Below are 20,748 nucleotides of genomic sequence, written 5' to 3'. Positions count from 1 at the left end.
CGATGTAAGAAGCAGTCTTTTTAAAACTTGCTTTAGACTCCAATGATTTTTGTCCTGCAAGAATCATAGTCCGCGGAGTTGCCCTTTGGTATTCTGCATACCACGGAAACCTCAGTTCACATGTGACGGCCGTGAAGGCGACAAAAGTGTCAAGTGAAGGATAAATTTTGTAGAGGAGTCCCAATATCTCTTCTACCCTACACCCAATTGTAGATGCAAGCACCACTCGGGCATTGTTTGCATCTATGTATGTACATACAAGGGAGTTACATTTCTCCCTTTGACTCTTATTTGCGGGGGCACAACTTGATGGTACGAAAGGTAAATGAGATTCTCAGAGATTGAACAATGCAGCAACCGTTTACTATAGCCGTACAGGGAAGCTTACTCTGCCATACATGTGTACGAGGGTAGGCTGAAATGTAATGTACACATGCTTGTGGAGCGCGAACAAAAACAAATAGCAAGATCGAGCGAAAAGTACATTTATAAAAAAGTACAATTCTTAAGTTTCAAAATAATATGTACATAGTTTTCAACATAGTCACCGTTAAGGCCAACACATCTCTCCCAACGTGCAACAATTTTTCTCATTCCGTCACTGAAAAACTCTTCCGACTTTTCTCGAATCCAGGACTTGACAGTTGCCTTCACCTCATCTTCCGAGGTGTAATGATTACCCTTGAGGTGTTTCTTGAGCTGAGGAAAAAATCGGGGGAATAAGGAGGGTGTGGAATCGGTTCAAATTTCAGGTTTCTCCCCTTAACACGACAAACTTCTTCCTTGGATATTCCAATATGGTTTGCGATTCGCTTTTGAGTGATTCGCCGGTCATTTTGACTCAAATCTTCGACAATGTTACGATGCTAATCGTCTGCGGCAGTGATCGGACGTCCGCTGCGTGTTTCATCAACAATTATAGCTTTTCCAGGCTAGCAACCACGACATTTTAATACCAATCGATTAACAGTATACCAATCAGCAGCATCGTCACCATAAACAGCCTTTAAACGACGATGAATCTCAGTAGGAGTCACTTTTTCAGCAATTAAAAATTCGATAACGGCACGCTGTTTGACTCGCGTTGACATAGCACTAGAATACGTCTCCATACGTCCGCTTCTCGAAATATACTGGATGAATGAAACGACGTCAAATCTGCACATGCCTATTGAGGGGGGAATGTTACTTCCACGTCTCACCTGGTGTGCTTCTGAAGGCCATTTTGTTTGCGCTCTACAAGCATGTGTGCATTATTTTTCAGCCTAACCTCGTATTTCGCATGGGAATAGCCAATGCGTTCAATACAATCCTTTGGACAGCATAATCACATAGTAACATAATTTCTGCTTCACTATAGGTGTGAAACAGAAATTATTTTGATCGAATCATGGCGTTGAATTTGGGCTAAACCTACATTTTAGAAATAGTTTTGCTGGCAAAAAATACGGGCCACCTTAGAAAAATTCTCAGAGAGCAGATTCAGTATCAAAACAGTATAAAAACTATAACAAAAACATCGTTGGCCCCTGTAATTTCCTTGGGAAAAGTTTAAATAAATTTGCCCCGAAATAAATCATGACCCTTTCAAATCACTCCGATAACATTTGCACCGTCATGCTCCAAACTATCACCTGCCAACGATCTATTTTTTTCCTCCTTACGCTTGCAGATATATCTACGTTTGCGTGGCATGGGAAACGACACGTGTGACAGAAAAGTCGGTGGTGCGAGCTTAGAAAATGCCAAGGCACGTTTTTGCTACCTTCGCTAAAAACCTTGGTCAAACTTGATGAATTATCGCGTTACGCATTCTACGTTAAAACCTCCGTGGCTTTTTTTGTTATTTCTTCTCATTCATTCGCACGACTCGCGTAATTTTCTCGATTGATGTAATAATCTCGAGGAATAATTGAAAAGGGAAAAACGAGGTCACCTTCGCGAAACCATTATCTCAATAAACAAAAAAAAAACTATCGCAAATGTATGAATGTGGAACAAGATACAAATTGATACGCCCAAGCTTTCTCAGGACCTCCCCGTGAGCGATTAATAAGTGGAATTGATCACTTCCAATCTTGCCGTTTGCGCGGGGATTGGAATGAGCACCGATGATTGATCAACCTCGGGAAAAGAGAGGATCGAGTATTTCTCGCCCTTTTCATTTCGGGTCGATTCACCTAGGACTCTGGAGGGACTGGAATTGAACAAGTGGACATGGAAGAGAAGACGACCCAATGGCAAACGGAGCGACGCGCACTCGGCACACCACGAGAACAAGCCTAGAACACCTCGCGCGCCACACAGCGAGTCGAATTCTCGAGTCAATGACGCGCAGGAAGTCCAAGAGAGGCTCACCTTACCCTCCATGTGCGTGCGATTTCAATCCCGTCACTCTCCGGATCGGACTTAAATGCTTCCACTCTGAGTTGCGCTCTCTACGTTTCACACTCCGCCACAGGCGAACGTTTCCCCTCAAGCCACTCGGGACAACACTCAAGAAGCAGTTGGCCTCCTCACCCAGACCGCCGTCCGACATCACGACCGCCTCCTCTTCCCATCCTCCACTCTCTTCCTCCTTTTCTCTCTCTCTCCCATTTCCTTCCTTCCTTTCTTCCTCCGCCTTTGTTCTCTCTCTCTCTTGTCTTCACCCCCCTCTCTCTCCTCCCTCCCCCTCCACACTCGCTCGCCTTCACTCGTTCCTTCGGCCTTCCCTCTCGTCCCACGGGCTAATCTCATGTCCAGCATAGTCCCTCCTCCTCCTTCCCTCCCCCCACATCGCTCTCTCTCTCTCACCCCCCCCACCCGCCCCTTCCCCATCCCGATAAACACCATGCCCCAGTCACATCCAACATCATTCTGACTTCGCTCTCGCCCGCTTCCTCTCCTGCGCTCTCCTAGAGTGTTTCGCCCCAGTGTGGTGTACTCTTCTTCCAGAGGCTCTACCAGTGCTCCTGCATACGTGTCCCGCCCCCCGTCCCGTCCCCCGGCGCCCCGAAGCCATCTCCGTGCACACGCTCGCTCGTCCACCACCCTCCCACGCTCCGGCCAAAGTCTCCGAAATCATCCCTCCCGTGAGCACTCTCACTCGCTGGTTCCCCTGCTTGCTCCAGGAGGTGATAGGAGCGGGATATTTTCCGTTTCCGGAGTTGTTGCTTTCGTCGCGATGGGCAAGGAAGACACTGCTTCTCTGGATCAACAGTCGACGGGTGTGCTGGGGTGAGTTCTCTCTTCCCGTTGACGTTGGGGGAGGAACGCGAGAGTCGCCCCGCTTCGTTCCGATCCCCCAATTGTGTGCTTGTCCACACCTACCGTTCTTGTCTTTTCTTAGTTAGAGTTTCGGTAAAACTGAAATGTCTTGAATTTGAATGTCTGTGCTTCGTGAAACATATTCGTGCTTTGGTATTACTTCTCTCGGGAGCCGGAAGATGCTGGGAGGTGGGGGAGAGAGAGAATCTTGCCGAAATGTTTACCCTTCGAATTCATCACCTGCAAATGCCGTTTGGATATGTAGTTTTTTTAAGTTTCCGTGGTGTTCGAATGTTGGTCCCTGGGTTCTTTCTTGAAGCTATGAATGTGCCTTGAAAATTTCGTGAGTTCGTATGCGCCGTCAAGGGCAACCGGTATTGCTGAAGGCCGGAAATGACGGTCAACCTGGAAAATCGTAAAATTATTAGTCCCATACCATTCGAATTTCGGACAAAAATTTAACGAACTACTTTGAACCGTTTGTTCTTTCTTATTTTGTCGTCATTACCGAAATTCGTGTTGGTCGTGAATGCTGATGTCGCAATAACCATTTATTACCATGTGGGGATATTTTATACCTAAATCATTATTTTGTTATAATATTACTGGGCAATATAATGTTACATGCACCAAGTTTTTCCTTTGCCATTCAAATATCAACTTACATAGTTGTACCTATATATATATATATATATTTATTTATTGTGGGTCGCGGTAGTCCAGGGGGTAGAGCGTTGGACTGCTGACCGGAGGGTTCCGGGTTCGATTCCCGGGCAAGGCACTCTGGGCACCTGCAGCTCCACCCAAGCTTTGAGATTTTTCGGTTACCAGATCTTCCTGGGAAGCCATAACTGGCACAGGGAAAGGAACTGGCCCCCATACCCTGATGTGGGGTAGGGGGGCCAGTACTTTACTAGGGGGGCTTAGTACTGGGTGAACTCTACCATCACCTACCAAACCAACCTTCGGATTGATTACTGTGTTATATATATAAACCGTATGTTTATGGTTTATATATATAAACCATAATAATTATATATAAATTTATATATATACATACATATATAAACCATTAACACGGTAATCAACCCGAAGATTGGTTTGGTAGATGATGGCAGAGTTCACCCAGTACTAAGCCCTACACGGCGTGCGAAAATTCGCACATCAGGGTAGGGTGGCCAGTTCCTTTCCCTGTGCCGGCTATGGTTTCCCAGGAAGATCTGGTACCCGAAAAATCACATGAAATGGGATATATTTTTTTATATTTATATATTCGCGAGTGCTTATTTGTCATCGATATATATATACTTGTTATGAGTAAACTATCATTAGTTCTGTTGTTATTCATTCATGTAAAATGTAGATATCAGAAGTTTTTACGTTTATACATCTGAGAGGAGTGGCATCAGTCATTGCTTTGTTTAAATATGTTACGTTTATCATCAAGCACACGGTGTCGGGTTAAATAAAAGGGGCGTGATTTCAATGTATCATGATGAAAGTGTATACACCTCTAACTGTGAGAGTTAGAATTGTCGGTTGGGAAAACAACGCATTTCAAAACTAATCATGCGCGCGAACTGGTATTCGTAATTGAGTCACGATGCATTAAAAAAATATTTATACCATAATTTGAGGTTTGTGGCAGTCGAGACAATGTATACACTCTCCATATTATAAATGCTCACCTAATGATATGTCTACACTTCACGTGACCTTTGTATCGGAATATTTCCCCACTTCAGTGTTGCGTAAAAACTACGTGGGCATGTATTAGTGGTCTGTGGACGGGCGGCGGGTCTTCCAAGGTTACCTTCCGTTATATTCCAGGGTTGCTCCTTCTTATAAATTATGAGAAAAAAAACGGCGATGCATCAAGCAGATGGAAGAATTAAAGAAATACTGCTCGTAACATACATCTTTTGTTTACATAATGGGAAAATTCCAGAAGAATCCTCACAAAATCGTGCGCATCGTGCTGCATTTATGAAAAAGTAATTACTCTTGTGGTTAGTATCCAACTTGGTCTTCAGCGCTTGCACTCTTGAAACGAAATTACCGCTTTTACTGAAAGATACATTCCATTAAAATATTTGTATTTTGACCATGACACTCGGAACAATGAGCACGTGAGTCGCGGGGGAGTAAAATAATATTGTTATTTCTTTAAATGCCAAAAGTGGGTATTGCATTTGTGAGTTTACGGCAAAGGTGTATGCAATCGAAAGCGCAATTCACAACACTGTGTAAAATTATACTATACGCCATGAGTTTATTGCTATTTTAACGTAATATCCTCGGACGTTACGCAACACATTAATTCGGATTATTCCCAAGGTTAGTTCGAGTGGCGCTATTCGTAGATGGATAAAATGGATCTAAACGACGAAATTCACGTTTAAACAGTACCGTTTTAGTGTTACCAGGTGCTTTTTTGTAAAGGCATGGTGCGGACACATAATTTCCTTTTTTTTCAGAGCAAGTTTGCATTAAACAAAGGAAGTTATTTTGCCGCACTCTGTGCGAATATGTTTAAAGAGTTTCGCATCTTAAAATATAAGTTCAAGGTGATAATTTTATTTATCAGGTATGTACGTGAGTATGTAGACGTTATTTTTCTACAATATGAGGCAAAGCAAATAAATTACAGGAAAGACGGGGTTTGGAGCCGATTTGGTCTCACGTGACGAATCGGCTCTCGCGCGGAACCCGCGAGAAAAGTGAGAATATCTCATTAGCGTCGTGATTCCGACGTTCCTGTGTCCTCCTGCGACGCAAAAGTGTATCGAAGATTGAGTGCAACATTTGCTTTGCTTTACCCATGCAATTTAAATCACCCTGCGCGGTTTAAGAAGCAAGAAAAGTATCCATTTAAATTGAACCCTCAATGGTACGAGCGTTCAACCATGTACAATATTTTTATTCGATCGAAGATACTGTTTTTGATCGTTAATCAAATGCTATTTGGGTAAATTGTGTCAAATTTTTAATAGTACAACATGTCTAAAGCTAATCAATCAATTAATAAAGGTGTTCAATCTAAAGATTCAAGGGCTTTACCGTTGATGCCCCTAAGCGATATTTTTTCTTACGCAAGTGCGAAAGGAGGGGTTTCTGAAATGACCAGCGTGGTTAGTATTGTGGTCTTCTTCTTCCGATCGTTTCAAAAAAATTTTAATCATGATCCAAGCGACCAATTTATGTTAAGAGTGCGAATAATTTGGGCAAACTCGGCGCTGAAACATTCGTCTTTGAATTTATTTACCAAGTTCAACCTAACATTGAATCTTCTTTCTTCTAATGATTCATTCCCCAACTCCAGAAGCATTTAAGTGACGCTTTTCATTTGATCGTGAGAGTTTTGAACGAAAGGGACTGCCAGCCGTTGAACATTCTCAATTTCCCGAATGAGGCCTTTTTCAGTCGGATCCCATACACTCAGTGCATGCATATTCTAAATGAGGCTTTGAAAGAGCGAGGTAATAACATTCCTTGACCTTGGAGTCACTCCTGACAACAATGCGTCTAATAAATCTCAGTTTTTTATTTGCTTGCTCGCAGATTTTACTTATGTGGGTGCCCCAAGTTAAGTACTTAGTTATAGTGACACCTAGGTATTTTACCGTAAACCACCACACGCCCTTGGGGGCTGGGACCATTGTCTGTTGCATATCCATGCGATGATGGAATTCATCTTTTTACTGTTTAATTCTAATTTTCCACGTTATTGGAATTTTTTTTACTGCATTCTAAGTGCATGAGTATGAAGGTTGATAGAATATGTATTTGCATACTTGCGAGTGAAAACGTTTTTGCATGAATATATACGCCACTGACGGTGTAAGTTTGCACAAGTATATTGATTTTGCATGTAATTTTGTTCTCTTTTACGGGTCGTACCATTACACCATCTGCCACACGCCCTTGCCACGGCTTGCGGGGCATTATGTTAATGTAGATGTAGAAGCCTCGTGTTTATATCTATCTCCCTCTCTCTGTAATGCTGTGTTACTTCTCCGGCGTTTGCTAGTAACTGTGACCCACGAAGTCAGCCATCGAAGGACGTGGATCCTAAGTGCTTTGGCATTGTCGTACTTCAGCAATTAATATTGTAATTTGAATTACGCCCATGCTTGGAGCTCATTATCAAATCGTGAGTAGCCTTTCAAAGTCCCGCGAGATATCGTGTAGTACTTAAAAGAGGAGCCCGTTGACCAAAGTCGGATTATTTTTAACCCCTGGGTGACCCCCCGACCCGCCGCATACTTAAATGCGTTTGCATCATGGCCACGGCACCTTGGATGCGAGACTTGAAGAGGCACTCTCGCCCGCAGCAACAGCTCCCGGGGAGCGAACGCCAGATACTCCGAGAGATAAGGAGCTCTAATACGGACGACTGTGATGCAAGAAAGCCGTCGGAGAAAGCAGACGGCGTTGAGTCATAACCCTATCGATCGACAACGCGAGTCTCTCTCCTGTCCTCCGCCCTTCGGTAGTTTTAATTCATCCCCCTTCCCCACCCCCCGCATCCCTTTTCATTGTACTTTTTGTCATAATATTTTATCAACCTTGCGTCCCGTACAATGAATTACGAATCGGGGAATATGCGGACAAGCTAAGAGAGAAATTATTAGACTAATTGTAAAAGTATTGGGTTAATTTTGACGCAGAAGGTTAAAGAGTAATATTTTCTTGCGCCACTGAAGCCTCATTCAGAATATACTTGAGGTATATTCTGAATGAGGCTTCAGATTCGTGAAAAATTGTTCTAATAATAATGAAGAATATTGTGAGACAGGTCTTTTGGGGGAATTGGAATGGAATCCGCATGAGATGCGAAGAGAACAAGCGAGATTTAGTTATTTTTAGAGAGGTTTAGAACAAACGAGTATGACAGTGACACTGAAGGAATTATTATGGCAAACTGAGTAGCGTACCAAAACTGTTAAGAGCAGCTAGCCTGGGAATCACTCACGGAGCGTAGGTTAAAATTGCAGATCAGATCTCTTGCATAATGTGGAAGGGCGTCTCTTCAGCAATGATGTCGAAAATGTATTATTAGCCCCATCGCATTACCGTAGGAGAGATCATGTAAATAAAATTAGAGAGATTTAAGTGTGGAGCAGATAAATGTCATTTTTCCCACGAACGATGAGGGAACATGATAACTTTGTAATAACTTTGTTCCACCGCGGAATGGGGGGGAGTGGGAAGTATTTTGTATCAAAAGTAGTCTGGTGTGTAATCACCCCCTGCCACAACCCTAGCGGTGACTTGCAGGGTACCATGAATGAATGAATTCGCCTGATAGGAGTGTTTTGATTTTCGAGTCCGTGTTCAGCCATTAGTGACTGACCCATTGATTCTGTTCCCTTGGCCCAATGGAATCCCTCGCTTGATTTACTGGTTCTACCGGAGTAAAACTTGACGATTAAAAAAAATCGGTAAGTATTCTTATATCCGTCCTCGTTCTTTTGATCGGGATCGGAAAGAAGTGATTGATGGAAGGGGTGAAGTCTCCCGGCCTCCACTCCTCTTTGGCGACTCAACCTTCGTACGACCACAATGAAGGAATCGTGTCGAGGTTTATCATCCTCCAACGCCAGGAGCACTACCTGTCGAAGCTACCTACCACTCGATGGTTCACAAGGCCTCTTCAATACGCTCTTAAAGTTTCAAATTCGCATACCTCGTAGTGGAAGTACAATTATTTCTGCAATTTCATCGCCATTAGCAGCCCCAGTGCGTACAAGGACTTGAAAATGGACACTGAAGTGTTGAGAAGCGTATCCCCCACATCACTTTCTCTTTCCGATGGTGATTGGTCCATTGGCACTTGGATCAGTCCATCTCCAACAATATTGATCTTAAACGCCTGATAAGTGGGGATCGAAGGTCAAGATGAATGGAGAGGAAAATGAGCACTTTTTTCCCGGGACATAGGATCAAGATCATTAATATAAGTGCATGTTTATCGAACAAACTAGTTAAAAGTGATTGTTTTCAAACTTTTTATCTTCATAGGAAATGTTTGTGGTAAATTCGCTTATCTCTAGCTGCTTCGAAAAATTAGTCATTTTCTTAATGCTATTAAAACTCTTCCTCGACCTTCGTCCCCTTTTAACCTGACAATGCGTGGACGTCATCGGTTTGCTGGGATGGAGTCGCTAACCCCATTCAATCTAAATAATACAATCCTTTCGTATCAATGAATGTAATTTGCGGCGGGTTAGCAAAATTGGCTGAGGAATTTTGGTTTTATAATTTTTTATTTTTTTGAAATTGATTTTCAGATGCAAAGAGTGAATCGTTGATGTTTTTTGAGCCTCCTATCTAGCATATCCGGAAAACCGTTTGAATTAAAAATTTCTCCATTCGTAAAGGGAATCCAAACTTGACCAATAAATACGAATGTCGCTCAATAAAGTCCTTCGTTTTGCCCTTCGAGAAGTCCTTCGTTTGAGTATCGTTTTTGTCCTTCTTGCAATTAATCAAAGTAGATGATTCTGCGTGTAAGCCAATCAACTGTGGCCATCAATTTGTCGGCCGATTTCACCGTCTTCACCTTCTTCGGAGCCGGATCGCCGTTAGACGCACAGTTTCTCGACTCCTCCTTTGTCTCTGGACAAGTTGAGGTGTAGTAGTGTATCGATATTTCGTCAACAGTAATGTATCGACGTTGCGATTACGAAGGAAAAGCACCAAAGCGATCACACCTCTGCCTTTATTCTCCAATGAGAGCAAACGCCATCTTCCCGAGATTTTTCTCACACCCAATTTTTCGTGACAAATTGAAAACAATCAACCTTGTGACATGCCATTGACGTCAACTACTTCGCGAACTTCCATTCGTCGCCACTCGAAACCATATTTCGTGGAATTCGCTAATCATTTCAGAGTAATATTGAATTGAAATTGTTGACTTTGTAATTGCACGCACTTAATTTAGAACATGACCTAGTTGTTGTCATCATTGATGACGTCCAACGCCGAAACTTGTGTCGTGCTCTAAATAAAGTGTGTGGAATTACAAAGTCAATAATTTCATTTCAATATTCAATGTAAATTCCATAAAGTTACACCAGCGGCAACAAATTGTATTTCCGAAGAAGTCACTTCCACTGGACGTTCCAAACGATGGTCATCATTTATTGGATGTGCGGCCACATTTAAACTCACTTACCCAATCGTACTTAAACGGTCGCAAATATAGGAGTAGATAGTGTGCCATGTACTTCATCCAACTCAGTTTTGATGGTGTGACGCCCTTTAAATAGAAGTGTTTGATCACCGCTCAGAACTCATTTTTTGTCAAATTTCCTAAATAAACAATAATTTGTTGCTTCAATCGACTATGAAAATGAAACCACGTGATGGATATATTTAGCTGAACCTTTAATAGCATTCTAATTAGAGATGAGGCTTACCTAAAGCAATGTTTATCCCGATACTACGAGCGCCATCTCTATTGAATTCTCTAAGGAGTTATAGAACGACTCGGGTACTACTGAGACGTTTGCTCTGCAGCGACTCTTAAAACGTTTCCAATCTCGGCTGCCGTCTGGGTGGCAAACCTGAAGTGATCCATATGAAAACCGCGAATTGAATGCTTGTCCATGAGTTTGGCAATTGCCCCCCCCCCCCCCGCCCCTCCAGTCGCTCACCCTGTAATTAAAGTGCTTTGGGATAATAGAGATGGAGTCGGGGGGGGGGGGGTTATCTCCGAGATTTCCGCCGGTCTCTCTCGCGGAAAATGGGGCGTTTTCTGGACTCTCCTTAGACTTGCAAATCCCCGTCCGCGCGACGCGTCCCTGCATATATCATCCCCTTTAAAATATTTAAAGGTTTTAGAGTTGTTCCAGGAATGAAACCCACAGTTTCCCTTAACTGTGAACTAAAATCTTTGGTAATAAAATTTTACGCAAAAGTAACTCCGGGTCATGTTGATTTAATGTAAAGATTATAGTTTAAGTCATTCTGAATTGTGATTGAGATGTTTCATTGAAGGAAGAGGGAGATGAAACAAATCCGTGCAGGAGGGAGACCATCCGAAAACACGACGTACGAAGAAATAATGTAGAATAAATTAGACTCGAGGGTATCGATAGAATAATCTTGGAGGAGAACGAAGAATTGATTGTTATCTATCAGTTAGTATATTTTAATTGCAAACCGAGTATAGTTTATTGGAAAATGTTTAAACTTTCCCAAAAGCATTATTAATGTGCGTGTATCTCGTCGTAATGCATGAAGTGCATCGTTCCAAGGGGTAAACTATTGATTTTTGTTTGCACCCTGTTGTGTTTGCTAATGCTTCCGGGTTCATGTAGCGTGCGATTGCAAAAAAGTAGCACTGCCCCTCTCTCACGCCACGAACACATTCAACCAACTCGTCTGAGTTCAATTAGGGGGCAAGGAAAAAATTCTGACATAGTCGCTCATCTCTGTTTCGTCGCATGGAAAATTCCTCCAAACGCCCGGCGACTCCTCCTGGCTGGAGTGGCCGGAAGTTGGAGAGCGATTACGTCCGCAAGACCAAACGACATTCCAGCACTCGATGGAAAAATAAACTCACTAGTAGGGGGAAAGGGGGGACAAAACAACGAAAGGGTCTCTTTTTTTTTATAAAATCGATCGAGTCCACTTGCATTCGGATCGGCCGTGGAAAGAGAGAGAGGGAAGAAAGAGAGGTGGGAAGAAAGATAAATGAAAAGATGCCCTCGGTTCGACCCTTTTCCCTTAAAAAAAACCCTTTTCTCTCATCCCCGCAGTAGTATTCCCGGTCGACCCCATCCATCCACACACACACACACCCCATTGTCGTGTTCCGCGCACCCCCCTCCCCCTCCACACTCACTCACACGTCCCCCTCCTCACCCCCGGTTAATTAGACCTCCTCATTCTTCCCTCCTTTCAAAAAGCCGACCAGCCTCTCCGTACATTCGCGTCTTAATTGCCACCCCGCGTAAACCCTTCGCTGCACCCTTCGAAACCCCGGCCCGGCCGTGGGGAGGGAGGGGATATTATTTGCTCGATAAAATGGGGACTTAATCTTTTTATGTCAAACCTTTTCGAGCCAGGCTTTTCTCGAGTTAATTCCTTCTCCCCCTTTCCCCCATCCCGCCTCCTCTCTCCCCCTCTTTTAGGGCGGACTCTTGCGGCGAATTAGACGAGGAGAAAGGATGACTCGCGTGTTCGATTTTCCGAGAGAATGCTGGGTCCATAAGTAGGAGTGACCTTTTTTTGAAGAAATAAAAAGAAAACAAAACTTTTATTTTACTGCGGTGTAAATCTAGCGCAGGGAGTTATTAATTCATTTCCCTCTCTCTCTCTCACTCACGAGAGCTTCTCAAAAGCAACGAATTTACTGGAGCTGAATTCTTCCGCGCTTTGAATAGACTCGGTACTTCTGGCGGTGCATTGCGGGAGAGAAAAATATTATGAGCGAGAACATTTTCATTCCGTTCCAAGGTTTTTCAGCTTTGGCATTCATCGGATTGCATTTGTTTTGCGCGGCATTGTCGCTCGACCTGCTCCCCCTCTGCTAAATAACTCGTTCCTGCCAAATCGGCGGTTTAAGTTATGCCGTTGTAAAAAATGAGAATTTTCACCCCACCCTTCGCGCTCCCCCCCCCCCCCCCCGCACACCATCGGGCATGGATTAGCTCAGGGTTTAGGGGGTGGGATTAATCGATGCGACGATCCCCTTATCATAGATGCAGTGGCAACAAGCCCTCGCCTCGAGTGGGAGAGAGAGAGGGGCTGACCCCGCTTCGCTTTGAAAAAATATACGTAGAAAAGAATTTTTCTAAAAGAGGAAAAAAAAGGAAGTGGTTGATCAGGGAATTCGAGTATTGATTCCAAAGTCATCCCGAAGTGATTCTGACCGCCCCGCTCCGTTTCCACGACCCTGGAAACTTTCGCCTTTGAAATTCATAACGCCTTGAAGAGTTTCCGCAACGCGACCGTTTGCTCACAAATACAAGCTCGCCTTGGAATAAATACTCGCTCGCTCGCGCGCGCACACGTGGAAATTGAGTCTCGGTCTCTTACGACGTCTAATGGATGGCAAGCAATGCCAACAAGCGCCTTTCGTGACGGCGTGGATCAAGTCCCATTCTCCTTGACCCCATAGTTTTGAAGCGAGGTCTCTCTCTCCCCCTACCTGTCCATTCATTCACCTCTACTCCCCAACCTCCGTTCCATCAACGCTCGCCCTGCTCTCAATCGTCACTCGGGCCATTCGAACTTCTACATCTAAATAATACCCCGTAAGCTGCCGCAAGGGCGTGTGGTGGGGGGAGGGTGTGTTAGATCACGACCCGTAAAAAGGAACAAAACCGCATGCAAAATCAAAACATGCATGCAAAACTATACCAACAGTGACTTATAAATTCATTTAAATTCCTTTGATTCTACACGCACGGAAATACATATACTATCACATAACAAATAATTGCACCTTAGGATGCAGTAAGAAATGTATCCAATAAGGTGAAAGCTTGAATTTGAAAAGTAAGAAGGCGAAATTCCACTACAACATGGACATGCAACATACAACGGTCTCCTCCCTCCAAGGACACAGATAGGGAATGTGACCCAACGCTGTAGGTAGCGGGAGGGTCCCCCCCACAGAGAGAGAGACGAGGGATGGAAGGGGAAACTTAAACAGACAAGGTAGATCAAGCAATACTGTAAAGAGCGCTCACTACATGATATAACTGCATTCTAATGAGGTCATGTAGAATGAAAGGGTTTTGACAACAACACACACGAGGCTAGTGAAAGTGCATGCAATTGAGTAGAACTAATTATTCCCTAGGCGCTGAGGCAACTGCTGGTAGGATTGGGAAGAACATGTCGAGCCAAGTGTCTTCGTGCCCAATTGCGATAGTGGAAAGGTGCATGGCGTTTTCCTGGCAAGTTATGCGGGGAAAATATTATTAGTGCATGGTACCCTTGACGTGATTATCATTCGACATCGAGTATTATTTACGTTGATTTCGATGTTGGGATGACCCGAATCAATATAGTGAAAGGCTAATGTTTGAGTTAGATCTAACTCGCACTATCCTATGCTGTCACTTTCACTAGGCTCAACAATGACGGGCCTCTCCCCTTCCATTTTAATCGACAAAGTCATTTCAAGTAGTGACTTTCTTCATCTCAGAACTAGTTCAGAGACGGGATTTTAAACCCTAGAACGGCAACGCTATTTTTTCTCAACCCATTCTGGTGACGTGGGTTTGAGAATTTTCAAAAATTTGCTTCTCACACCCATTATGACTATGAGATTCCTATGGGGGCATTTTTTGTTTTTTTTTAAAATGTAGAATCACGTGTCGCATTTACAGGTATTAACGTGAATTACGGTAAACGTCTCGAGTCGCAAACGTAAGCCGTTTTCGTTTGCCGCGAGATTTCAACCCGCCCTGGGGTGTTTTTCCAACCCCGTTACCATTCAAGGGTTAATAAAATGTATTTTCGTGTTGTAACATGCAAGTATTATTGCCAAGAAATTATTTTTTACTTTATTAGTTTAGCGGGGTCGGGTGATAGTTGCTATCACCTCATCTTATCTTTTGTTGTATCTGTTTAAGTTCATTTTCCGCAAAATACGTCGGTGGTCAGCATTATTTTGTGGAAAAGGTTTTTTCCCTGAACATATCGACACGTAGCGAGTTTCCATCATTATGTCAAGGGAAATAATACTGATATTCTTCAAATATCGATTACCACAAGTACTATTGAAAAATTTCGAATGGAAACTTTCTATTTACACATGATATTTCAACATTCCCTCTCCCCAAAATGCGCGCGTTCCTAGGAGTGTTTATTTCACCATGGAGTCCCCTAATTAGCCTAATCCTGATGTTTTCCAAGCGATGGTTAGCGCTCGTGGTGCTGCGTGGCCTTCGCCGTGAGAGTGTATTAAAAACACAATCATACCCAACTACTTTCGGCCACCCATCAACGTCCATCCCTTCCAAGGTTTCCTTTTCCCATTCCGTCCGACCCAATGACATGGAAAGCCCTCGAAAGAAGAATTGTGGAGTTTTATTTGCTTTAGTTATCGAAACTAAAAGAAAATACATCTGGAGACAATGCGAGACCTTTTGCAAGGCTGAACCTAAAAAATTGTACGACGACAATAATGACGCGTCCTTGACGTAAAAATATTTCGGCGCTTTGGATTTTAATCAAGAATCTTATTTTTTTATGAGTCTCTGTTTACCAGAATTACATTGTGAGAAATTTAATGTTAATTTTCTTTGCGAGCGATTCTTCTTTGAAAGATACCCGTTTTGTAAATTTTGAAAGAATGCGCTTGAGATTTACGAAGTACGTATCATGAAAATTACTTCTCGCGGTAATGTTTGCTATCAAGAGAATCTACATCTACATAATACCCCGCCAGCCGCCGCAAGGGCGTGTCTCAGGGGGTGTTAGGTCACCACCCGTAAAAAAGGAACAATGCCACATGCAAAATCAACAACATGAAAAACTGCACCTACAGCAGCGCACACACTCTTGCAAAAAACCCTTCATTCAACTCTCATGCAAACACATATGCCTTAAACCAACAGACAACTACACCCCAGGATGCAGCACTAAAGCCATCCAAAAACACGCAAGCCAGGTGTGGAATGTAGGGAATGGGACCCAACGTTGCAGGTAGCAGGCGGGTCCCACCCCCACGGAGGGGGAGGAGGAATTGAAGGGGAGACTTGAAAACAGATGAACAGAACACTAATGAGGTCATTAGGGAAGAATTGGTTTTTACAACAAAACACACGAGGTTAGTGAAAGAACATGAATTTGAATAGAACTAATTATTCCCTAGACGCTGCCCGCAGACTTTGCATCTGCGAGTCCCCTAAGTTGTCTTTATTGAATGCAACACCTAGGTAACATCTGAGTAAAGATACTCCAGCGTGTCAAGTGGGAAGGAATTTTATTCTCGCATGTGCTTGCGGAATGTCTAAGTCGTAATGAGGAGCCTATCTCAAGAATGGTTTCGTGGTTGCGGTCCCTTCCGCCCTGTTTTCACTCGAATAATGGGGTTGGTTCTCTTTTTGATTGTGCGAGGGGGGGGGGAAACAGTTGAGACTCGACGGCGGCGGTGGGGGGAGCAGGGACAACACCCAAGATTGCAATAGGCGCGTGGTCATAACACACGTCCGAAGGCTATCGAGTCCCAGTACCATCGGAGGCGGTGGAAGGAAATGGCGTCGACTTCCGGGAAGACGACCGAAGATACCATTAAAATGGAAGATGTGCCCGTTTCAAGATGCAAGCCGCATGTAAGGAAACGGCGAGTGGTTAAAGTGAGCGTTCTGCTTTCTTTTATGATGTCGATACGGGTAACATTTTCAAATAGATCAAATCGAAGCCCGTTCCTTATTTTGGCCTTGGCATCCCGCCAGTCGGAAGACTTTCTCCATGCTTGAAGCGAAAGGAACAGAATGGATGGAAATCTTACTTTGCGGTGGAATCGGAAGATTCCTTCAAGTTATAACCGCTTCTTTTAATTTGCTTGCTTTGAATTTATACACCCATGATGCCCTATATACTTATACCCTACGAATCACCCTCATATATATATATATATATATATATATATATATATATATATATATATATATATATATAGAAACAGATATAAGGAAAAGGGATAGGAACACACCTAAAGGACGAACACAGAGGTGGGGAGGCCGGAATCGGAATTTATTCGCCGTTTGGCGGGATTTCGTGTTTGAATATATATATATATATATATATATATATATATATATATATATATATATATATATATATATATATATATATGTCACTTGAAGAAGACCTCTGAGAGGGCCGAAAGCTCGAACAATTTACCGTGTGAGTTTCCTTTTAAATGTTGCTATTCTATTCTATTTGTGTTATACTGTGTCAGCCCATTATTGTGCCGCTCGTGTGAGTTTTTCCGTACAATCGATATATATATATATATATATATATATATATGTATGTATGTATGTATGTATATCTCGTTCAATTGTCTCTACATACGGTATAATGAATTAAAAGATCTCATTGAAATTGCAGGCACGAGTATTTTACGATCAAGCAGAGGTAGGTAATTCATGCTCAAAGTTCGGCTTTCTTTTCATTCATTCGGAATTGTTCAATCAAGAGAAGCCAAGTATAAGTAAACACATGCACACATTTAATTGCTGTTTTATGCTTGAAACTCAGGATTTAGACGAGTGAAGAAAATCAAAACCTATTTTGTTCGTATATGGACGAAACAAACTAAATTGCATGATAGATATTTGAGGCTTTTTCCATTTTCTATGCAATCTGTTGATTAAAGAAAATACTGATTTCGCAAAATTCATTCATGCCGTTCTAGAGACGTGAATTGAATTCGAACACGTAAAGGTCGGATGATTTCATGAAAATTGGTCAAAATTCTCTGTGTCTGTATTTGGGATGCCATCAGCATTTGGTACAACTAGAAAGAATATGAAAATCGCAAAAAAAACGTAATCACTATTTTTTTCATAAACTCTATAAAACATATTCCTTCATTGGTTCTGGGGGCTTTACAACAAAGCTTCAACGTGGCTGTTATGCGTTTTATCCTTGGCTGAGATGTATGAAGGATTTCTTTTTTTATGGTGAACATCATCTATCGGTTGAATTTTAATATTTTGTTTTGAAACGCAGACTATCCTGATGAAGTCACGCATGCGCATTTAATGCTGTTCCTGTAACGTTAATAAAGTTTATATAAATTTCGTTTTTCTATTTTGTATGCAACTTCTGTGTTTCCAAGTGAATAAAATCTGATGTGTTCAATAAGGTTAGTGCATAGTCATTCCCATTTTAGTATATAACGTTCACGTGGAAAGGAATGATGCAATCGGGGCTTCGATGTTATCTGTAACGATGCAACTTTTCGCGAATTCAAGTTTTTCATTTCGGTTAGGGGAGAAATGGCGTCCGTTATTGCTTGAATGATCGAACGTATCCTTAAACGCGCCCCCCCCCCCCTTTAACCCTGGTATCTTCTTCCTTCTCCCGGCAGCATCCCCCTTCCCGGAGGAACTTCCGTGCATTCATTTGCAGAATATTACCGCGAGCACTTGTGGTAAATTGGAACCCACCGCCTCAAAAATCGGGTTTCCCTCATGAGACTATGACGCCCGCTGTTTCGCCATTGTTAAACCCAGCCGCAGCCGTGGTAACAGGAGCTCCATCCGGTCCCGATTAGTGTTGCAGTTCACGGTCTGCTTCGGTCGGCGGGGGGGGGGGGGTAAAAAAAAGGGGAAAAAAAGCCCATCCTCCCCCCATCGGCAGAATGGCGAGGCACTTTCACTTGTTTCGGACTTCCTCCGCGCATGATCGCCGGGAACGCATCGACATTCGAACGGCATCCGGAGCTTTTCTCTAATTGACAATTACGCATGCGCAACATCACCATAACTTTGCGCTATCTCGGTCCCTTTGTGGTACCGATGTTCGTGTACGCCACACATTTTATATTTGGTTTAAGAATTCACGATTATTACAGCAAAATATAGGAAGACCGCGTCATCCCGTCAATTTTTTGTTCAACCTTTTACCGCTTCGCGAGAGATTTTACTTTACAGTACATCCTGCTGGCATTTAGGTCTATATTTCAATATATATGTAAACATAGACTTTCTGAATTGAAGCAGCCCTCGGCGAAGGCCGAGAGCTCAAACAATCTAAGATGTCCTTTTTCGTGCTATCTATTTTATATTGTGTTCTATTGTGCCGTCCAAATATTATATACAGACCACGTGTGTGCGTGTTTATGTATGTATGTATGTATATGTATGTATATATATATATATATATATATATATATATATATATATATATATATATACATATAACACATTAATCAACCCTTAGGCCGGTTTGTTAGGTGATGGTAGAGTTCACCCAGTACTAAGCCCTTTACGGCGTGTGAATATTCACACATCAGGGTAGGGGGGCCAGTTCCTTTCCCTGTGCCGGTTATGGTTTCCCAGGAAGCCCTGGTGCCCAAAAAACCACATAGCTTAGGTGGAGCTGCAGGTGCCCAGAGTGCCTTGCCCGGGAATCGAACCCGGAAACCTCCGGTCAGTATTCCAACGGTCTACCCCCTGGACTATCGCGACCCACAAATTTGTGTGTGTGTGTGTGTATATATATATATATATATATACACACACTCATTGACATATATATATATATATATACACACACTCATTGACATATATATATATATATGTCAATGAGTGTGTGTATATATATATATATATATATATAGTACAATACACAGTAACACATAATATAGAAACACAAAAAAAGAGAACACTCACACGTATTTTCTTGATATTTCGACGGAAACAATCCGTCTTCCTCTGAAGATGTAGAAGTAATTACTTCAAGATGTAGAAGTCATTACTTCTACATCTTCAGAGGAAGACGGATTGTTTCCGTCGAAATATCAAGAAAATACGTGTGAGTGTTCTCTTTTTTTGTGTTTCTATATTATGTGTTACTGTGTATTGTACTATTCGGCACTTCCGTGTTACGTCTATGAAAGCATATACTATATACTACCTTGATCATAAAGTTCCCGGAATAACCACCGTGTGGCGCTCCCATCATTCCGATTTGAGTTCTGTTTTTTTGTTAAATTGGTACATCTGTTGTTGATATTCCCTTTAAATCTTAGTGTCATAACTTGACATTTGCAAAAGTTACGGTCGGTTTTCGGTATGTCCATCAGTGCTTCCTGCGATTTTTCCATTACTTCCTCTCGGCTGCTAAAACGCGTTCCCCGTAATGGTTTTTTAACTCGATTGAACAGAAAGAAGTCACAGGGAGCCAAATCAGGTGAATTCGGTGGCTATTGGATGGTATTTGTTGCATTTTTCGTCAAAAAATTACGAATAATGATAGCACTGTGCGACGGTGCGTTATCATGGTGCAAAATCCACGAGTTTTCTGCCCACATTTCTGGTCTCTTTCGGCGAATTGCTTCACGCAAACGTCTCATAACGCCCAAATAATACTCTTTGTTTACTGTCTGGCCTTCTGGCAAAAATTCATGATGCACTACACCGTTGTAATCCATGAAAACCGTCAGCATTGCCTTCTTTTTTGACTGAAAACGACGTGGTTTTTTTGGTCTCGGCTCATTTGGTGAACGCCATTCACTTGCCTGATGTCTGGATTGCGTGTCGTACTCATAAACCCACGTCTCGTCTCCAGTAATGATCCTTTTGATGTATGTGGGATCGGATTCAGCCTCGCAAATCATGTCTTTTGCGACGTCAACACGGTCTCTTTTTTGCATGAAATTGAGGTCTTTTGGCACCAACTTTGCTGCTACACGACGGAAACCCAAATCATTAACCACAATGTCTTGGGCGGATCCATAGGCAATGTTCAAGTCCTCCGCTATTTCTCTGATGGTTAATTTGCGGTTATTGA

At 42.6% G+C, this 20,748-nt stretch overlaps 1 protein-coding gene across 1 annotated transcript in view; it reads left to right on the top strand.

Annotated features, from left to right (window-relative positions):
* The first annotated feature begins 2,876 nt into the window (after nt 1-2,876).
* LOC139688375 (short-chain dehydrogenase/reductase family 16C member 6-like) overlaps nt 2,877-20,748 on the top strand; it is an 81,805-nt gene continuing 63,933 nt past the window's right edge. The window contains exon 1 of the mRNA XM_071585914.1: nt 2,877-3,219. Coding sequence (XP_071442015.1) covers nt 3,167-3,219 — 53 coding nt within the window. The 5' untranslated portion in view covers nt 2,877-3,166. The remainder of the gene's footprint in view (nt 3,220-20,748) is intronic.

Source organism: Hetaerina americana, unplaced genomic scaffold (assembly GCF_022747635.1).
Source record: "Hetaerina americana unplaced genomic scaffold, ioHetAmer1.1.p SCAF_2, whole genome shotgun sequence".
NCBI classification, from domain to species: domain Eukaryota; kingdom Metazoa; phylum Arthropoda; class Insecta; order Odonata; family Calopterygidae; genus Hetaerina; species Hetaerina americana.
This window is presented reverse-complemented; position numbering and strand designations above follow the sequence as displayed.